Genomic DNA, 7,056 nt, shown 5'->3' on the forward strand with positions numbered 1-7,056 from the left:
GTTTCTACATAAACAAATAAACCAGCGTGTCAACTTTTAAGGCTTTTCCCAAGTTTGAAACCTCCTATTTACGTATGCATTCTCCACTGGCCCGAAAGGCCTCTGAAACCAGAATAAATGTGTATCGTTACTGGACACACTCCAGCTACATTGAAGAGCTTGAATTTGCACAGTGCTGTCCTTCCAGCTGAGCAAACTTCCTGTGTAGTGTAATGGCTGCAGTGCCAATAAAAACGAATCCAAACAAGCTTTATACAACATGTTCTCATCTCCAATATAAAAACACACAGTAACCTGAATGACAAAGGGCGAGCGACACGGACCAAGAAATAACAAAAAAAACAAATTATATGTTGACGTGTTTATTGAAGATGAAACATTTACATTAAACACAACATATTCAGTACTGTCAGCAGTACAAAATCCATGCTTATCCTCAGGCGACAACTGTTTAACAACAGCTATGACTATAAATGAAAGGGTTGGTTTATGGGAGCTGTGCTGAAGGATGTGTTTGGCATAGCAGAGGTGACAAATTAAAGGAGAGCCCTGGGCGGTTTAGATGCACTTGAGGAGGTAGGAGTTGCAGTTGGCTCCTCTTCCACAGTCGCAGAGCTTCCCGATGCGAGGCCCGTACTTCATGGCACACCGGTTCCCCAACCCGCACTGAGGGGAGCAGGAAGACACAGACTTGTTACTCTGAGCGAGTTTACTTATTTATCTTTGAATGTGGAAACAGCTGCAAAAAGAACTATGAGCTTTCACATCTGTCAGGGAGGATATTTATTTTTTATTCTGTTATTTGCGCACAAAAACTTCATTACTTTGCGAACAGTTATTCAATTTATTTAACAGAAAGAAGAAGATGAATCATTCTTCAGCGCTGTAATTAAATGCCATCCATTACCTCCAGCTGGGCCTGTAGGAAACAGGCTGACTTATTTTGTGTGAGGAGACAGGAGGATTGAAAGCTGTTTGCAGCTTTCCAGTTTCCCTCTCTCAGCTAATTGGAGTTGGGCAGCAGCCTTGATTAGTCTGTAATTGCACTGAATGAAAGAGTGTTGTTGGCATTCCCTTGTTATCTTTTAATTACTGGCAGGTATATTTTCCATACGCTTTAATTAAACAGCAGTGGAGTGATGTACGCAGTACATATTAATGACTCGTCTTACAAGCCGAGACTAAATGACGTCCTTAGAGCCACGGTGCATTAATGTTAAAACCGGGGGGGCGGGGGGGGGGGGGGGGGGGGCGGGGGGGAGTGACGTTACCAGTGGGATGCTTCCTCTTTTCTCAGGGGAGGAGACTTGATTATGGTTTCTGCCCAGGAGCACGTCCAGTGCCTCTAGCTGCTCAGCACAGAACAACAGAAAAAGTTTGATTTAAATAACATTCATCCACTTTTTGATACTTTTGCACATTTATTCGTGCTCAAACTTTTTAATGAAGCCAGAAGATACACAATAAAAACAAAAGTGTCAAACTAACTGTGATAGAGTGTTAACGCTACACTATGAGCTGTGTTACCCTTTCAGTCAGTTTCACTCAGGTTAGAGTTAAATGTTAAACGTGTTAGCATTTGTAACACTGCACTGTCAGCGTTATTCATGTTAATAACACAATTATGTTACAGAGTTACTACTAAGACTACAGTGAGATAATTTTTTGATACTGTAACTTTATTCCAGCAAACTAAAACATGTCCAGGTTCATTTGAATCATATGAATCATGAATTTATGAGTTTATATGTTTGCAGTTGGAAAAAAATTAGACACATGACAAAGGATACAAATGCAATTAAATAGAAAGAACGCAATTTACTAAATTTCAACTGAACTCTCTGAAAAGCTGTTCAGCTTTTATAATAAAGCTTTTGTTTATTATGCTTATCATGCCATATGCTAAATGGCAAAACGTTCATAACTAACCACAGCAAAAACTTATGATGATAAACAGGCAAAACAGACAAAAGTGACCATTATAATCACCTCTCAGTTTGACGTTATTTACAGCGTGACTATTAATATAACGAGCCGTTGTGCAGTACATGTGTTGATAATTTAATGTAACTTTTTTTTTCTTTCTATTAAAAAAAATACTTCATCATTATTCACGGATCAAAGAAAAACATGGTTCTAATTATTGACAACGTGAGCCATCATTTTGGCCACCAGAAACCACCGAGGGTCAAGTAAATCACATTTAAGTTTCACGAGAAAAAAAACAAAAAAAAAAAAACTGTGACGTGCAGCTGCATCCCCACTGAAACCCAAAGACATACAGCAGACAGAAAAGCAGCTGATGTGACAGTTAACAGTTGCTGTCATAGGAAATCCGGGAATATTGCATAAGTCTGCAAACTTTTACTTCTGTTTATTCTGATTGTGTTTAAGCAGCGTGGAAGTGAGAGAATCGCATGCAAATGAAATGCGCTTTATTTGGATCCTACGTGTTTATGTTGATTTGAGTATTTGTGCCTCACAAACAGTTTATACCTCACATGTAGTTTACAGCATCCGTCCAGAATTCTGAGTTTGTACTCAAAACGATATTTTCTTTTCTTAGTTATTTGGCGTCTCTCAGCTTTATCATTAAACTGCTCCCTCCCTCACTGTGGCCTTCCTCCATAAACTCACAGCTCTGCAGATACTCACCAGGTCTCTGTCTACAGCTGCTTCTTGTTTCTTCTCTCCAAAGTCTTCTGCGGAGACTTCCCGTGATGCCTGGCCGTGGCACAGGACGGACAGCAGGCCGACGAGCAGCAGCCCGCGGAGCATCCCGGAGCTATCCATGGTGCTGGTGGCGGTGAAGCGGGAGGGCGGAGGTCCCAGTGGGAGGCAGCAGATTAGAGGCTGAGGAGCACAGTGTCGCAGCAGGTCTACAGGTGACTCTCCCTCCACCCTCCGGACCATGTCCCCTCTTATACCGGTTCACACAGCCCCGCCCGGGAGGCCGCTGCGAGACTACCATACCGGAAAATACTGAAGGGGAGGGGGGGCACAGAGGTGTGGACTCGAGTCACATGACTTGGACTCGAGTCAGACTCGAGTCATTAATTTTATGACTTTAGACTTGACTTGAAAAAATGTTCTAAGACTTGTGACTTGACTTGGACTTTTACACCAATGACTTGGGACTTGAATTGGACTTGAACCGGTTTATTTGAAAAGACTTGATATTTTACCCCAAATATAAAATTTAACATGCATATTATATAGAGATTGAAAATGTGACGTCATTCACGGGTAGAACCGCAAAGGATTCTGGGAACTCGTGGCAAGCGGTACTAGCGCACGCAGGCTTTCAATTAAAATCAGTTATACAGCGATAAAAAGAAACACAAAAATGTCAAGAAGCTGTTGTATTATTAACTGCAATAGTCGGTCGCATGACAGCCACGGGAAGCCGACGGGTAAAGAGATCGGTTGTTATCGGATTACGTCGTTGAAGAGAAATTGTTCAAGCCATGTTTCCGAAGTAACAAAGAGGTGACGGATGGCCTGGATTGCAGTCATTCAAAGACCAAATATAACGTCCCAGAACACTCCAGCTCACAGGTTAGTCTGCTCCAAGCATTTACACGAAGGTCAGTGTTTTTTAGTAGTTAATGCGTCATTTTCATAACATAATTGGTGATATAGGTTACAAGCAAGTCTGGCGCTGAACAGAAATTGTCGCGCTATGCTCCTTTATTTATTGTGCATAAATAGTGAATTGTCCTGACACAATATTGCGTTTCGCTTCTGTTATTATGGTACATTGACAAAAACATATACTTTTATTCACAGGATAAAACAGGTTTTTTGTATCACTAATTGCCCAGTACGATTACAGCATACAGTATTATTGTCACTGCTACATTTCTGTGATGCTACCAGAAATTATTTCCACTACTAATTAATTACCGTTGAGCTCAAAGGTCCTATTAATAAACGGTTAACGAATGTGTATTTATGACGACAATTTGTGAGACTGGTAAACTTATGATACGTACGATGGTCTTTCGTTCTACACGGTGCATTTCAAGGTCCTGTACCCATCCGTCGGTAAACTGTACCTGGGCTTGTTGCAGTGACCTGAAGTTACTAAACTTCATGAGTGTATGCACTCACTCCAAGAACCGTATGATTATAAATATGCATATAAATATGCTAAGATGAGATAGCTGACTTCATCTAACTAGCAAATGTTGTCCAGGCTACGTTGGTGATGCAGTTTTTTTTAAATTATATTTTTTTTAAAAATATCATTTATTTATGTATGATATTTTTGTCATGCGATTTTAAAGCCGGTCCTACAAGCGCATCCAAGAATAACATGCAGCTTATCTCAGAACTGTCGGTGAAAATTATTCTTGGAGCTAGGTTTAATTGAGCTGCATTTTAAAGAGGTGCAATTTCACAATTTGTGTATATTTTCTAAGTTCACTATTTTGTCATGTGTTGAGAAAAACACAGATTTTAAAATTACATGGTCTAATATTTACATTTAGCATATAACTGCAACATGCCTTTTTTCGTTTTTTTTTTTTTTTTTTAAAGACTCGAAAGGACTTGAAATTCAAAATTTCAGACTTGTGACTTGACTCGGACTTTTACACCAGTGACTTGAGACTCGACTCTGACTTGCCTGACATTACTTGAGACTTGACTTGAGACTTGAGGATAAAGACTTGAGACTTACTTGAGACTTGCAAAACAATGACTTGGTCCCACCTCTGGGGGGGCAGAAGCACGAGAAGCCCACTCTCCTCCCTCTTTTGGTTAGACCACGAGGAACTCACACATCATGTGTAAACACACACACACGTTTAAATGTCTAGAAACCTCATCCCTCCAGCATCATCCCTGATTACCTGCTTACTTCATTTCCTGTGTGATAAAGGAAGGAGGGATTTTCATTCTGAACGTCTTTGCCCATCAAAATAACTTTTACTGTTGTAGCACCGCCATGTATCACAACGAAGTTATCATTTAGTCACATCAAATTACATCCTGAATAAAATATTCATATTTTAAATATTTATTTTCATATGAATTGTGTTGTAGGGCAGGTACTTATATATAAATATATATTTTAGATTACATCAGAAAACATCACACACAGTTGAGAGAATTACCTTCAACACCACTGTGTGTAAAACTGCCACTTCTGCATTCTTACTTCAAGTCTAACAAACACAAGTAAGAAATTCTTCCTCGGTAAGAAGAGCAGAAGCGTTTTCATGGAGCTGTGGCCTGAAACGGCCCTGGATCAAACTGTTATGGCTGGATTATTTCTCCTTAACTCTTTAGGCAGAGGTGAGCAGTGTTACAGTTTATATCCCTGCTTCCACCCTGCAGAGGCCCTCAGTCTCCTCCCAGTCACCTGTCTGACACACCCACTCCACCTTATCCCAGTTTCTCTACCTGCACCTCACTCATCATTCCTTTGTTTCCTGTAAACTCACCTCTCACCCTTTCAAACATGTTTAGTCGCCTGTCTACCAACCTGACTGCCACCCAGCAAGATCATCTTTTAAATAATAATTTGCGGAGTGCATCAGAGCAGTGACAGTACAAGAAGCAATACAGGCCAAAAGATCCATAACTGTTAGAGGCTGAGAAGCAGAAGCAAAAATGAGAGCCTCTGTGTGTGTGTGTGTGTGTGTGTGTGTGTGTGTGTGTGTGTGTGTGTGTGTGTGTGTGTGTGTGTGTGTGTGTGTGTGTGTGTGTGTGTGTGTGTGTGTGTGAGAGAGAGGTTTGGGGTCAATACTATTGAGCGTTTATTTTACATTACACTGACAAAACAAAGACTGGCTCTCTGTACTGATGATACAAGTCGGTGAGAATTACAACCCCACAAATAGCTGCAAGGCTTGTTGGAACGTTTGACTGCCTTTTTAAAAAGTTGCTTCAACTCTAAACAAACAAGCTTTTTTATCCATGCTTTGATTTTTCCAGGCCCCCTTTTCCAAAGAAACTTGTCATTGCTGTCCTGGCTGATTTTGGAGAACGAAGACAAACTTGACAGTGATTTCCACGTGTGTTTAAATAAGTATCAGGAATATTTAAGTGTTTCTACGAGGAGGATGACACAAAAGCTATATTTTTGAAGTGTATTTGGCCACAGTCTTAACAAAAATTGTACCATAATGGTTGTTTTCAAGAGACATTTTGACACGTCACAGCAGGACCTGATAACACTGACAGTGGGTATAATAGTGATATTAATCAGGTGTGGGGAAGCTGTATTTATGAAATTCTTTTTTTTATTTTATTTTTTTTAATTAACATTTTAGAATCACTATACAATACCATCAACTTCAGCTATCTTTCAGTACATATATATTTTTCTTTTTTTCTATATTTAAACAACTAAAATATCCATACAATAAGAATAAAAGAAAAAGAAGAAAAGAAAAAGAAACAAAACAGGAAACAACAAACAACATAAATAAAAAATACATAAGGAAAAAGAAAAAGGAAAGAAAAATAAATAAATAAATATAGGGAGTGTTTTTGTTTCCATTAATGTAACTAATATTTCCTCTAGTCTTCTAGTAGTTAACAAAGTCAAAATCTAAAGCAAAAGCAAAAGCTGCCCTGCGTTTTCTAATGTAGTCCATCCATTTCTTCCATCGTGATACAAACAGGTCCCTCTTGTAGTTCACATCTGCTGTCATTTTCTCCATTCTGTAAATGTCCAATGTGATGTTCATCCACATGTTCATAGTTGGGCTCTCTGAAGAAAGCCATTTTTTGTGATGGCTTTTTTGCCAGCTGCCAGTAAAATATTAAACAAGTATTTATCGTTCTTTGTCCATCCTTCTGGCATAAGTCCAAAAAATAGAGTTTTACTTTCCAAAGGTAAATATCTTCCAAATGTCTCTTGTATTGCTGCATGTATTCCCTTCCAATAAGTTTTAATAACATGACAGTCCCAGAAAATATGATAGTGATTGCATTTGTATTTCCACAATTTCTCCAGCAAGAGGGAGGGTTACCTTCATAGTGAGATTTTTGGTGAGGTGTAATAAAATATCTTATCAGGCATTTCCACCCAAATTCCCTCCA

The 7,056-nt window shown here is 39.3% G+C and overlaps 1 protein-coding gene across 2 annotated transcripts; it reads right to left on the bottom strand.

The window, feature by feature from the left end:
- Nucleotides 1–430: 430 nt before the first annotated feature.
- cartl (cocaine- and amphetamine-regulated transcript-like) lies at nucleotides 431–2,957 on the bottom strand. 2 transcript variants are annotated; one of them, XM_080884919.1, is made up of 3 exons: nucleotides 2,656–2,957; nucleotides 1,272–1,349; nucleotides 431–666 (listed from the first exon to the last, which is right to left on the bottom strand). In XM_080884919.1, the coding sequence occupies exons 1-3, from the start codon at nucleotides 2,911–2,913 to the stop codon at nucleotides 559–561; spliced, it is 444 nt and encodes a 147-aa protein (XP_080741045.1). In that variant the 5' UTR covers nucleotides 2,914–2,957; the 3' UTR covers nucleotides 431–558. The 2 variants fall into 2 exon arrangements, with proteins under 2 accessions (XP_080741045.1, XP_080741046.1); XM_080884920.1 differs by lacking the exon at nucleotides 1,272–1,349.
- Between the last annotated feature and the right edge of the window lie 4,099 nt (nucleotides 2,958–7,056).

This window comes from Rhamphochromis sp. 'chilingali' (assembly GCF_963969265.1).
Source record: "Rhamphochromis sp. 'chilingali' genome assembly, chromosome: 6".
Classification (NCBI taxonomy): domain Eukaryota; kingdom Metazoa; phylum Chordata; class Actinopteri; order Cichliformes; family Cichlidae; genus Rhamphochromis; species Rhamphochromis sp. 'chilingali'.

What these genes read in the sequence shown, in the direction of transcription:
- cartl (XM_080884919.1), bottom strand. Translation starts at nt 2,913, where the DNA reads ATGGTCCGGAGGGTGGAGGGAGAGTCACCTGTAGACCTGCTGCGACAC. An exon ending in CAGCTGTAGACAGAGACCTG is followed by an intron (nt 1,350 to 2,655) that starts GTGAGTATCTGC and finishes TGTGCTGAGCAG; the next exon opens with CTAGAGGCACTGGACGTGCT. An exon ending in AAAGAGGAAGCATCCCACTG is followed by an intron (nt 667 to 1,271) that starts GTAACGTCACTC and finishes TGCTCCCCTCAG; the next exon opens with TGCGGGTTGGGGAACCGGTG.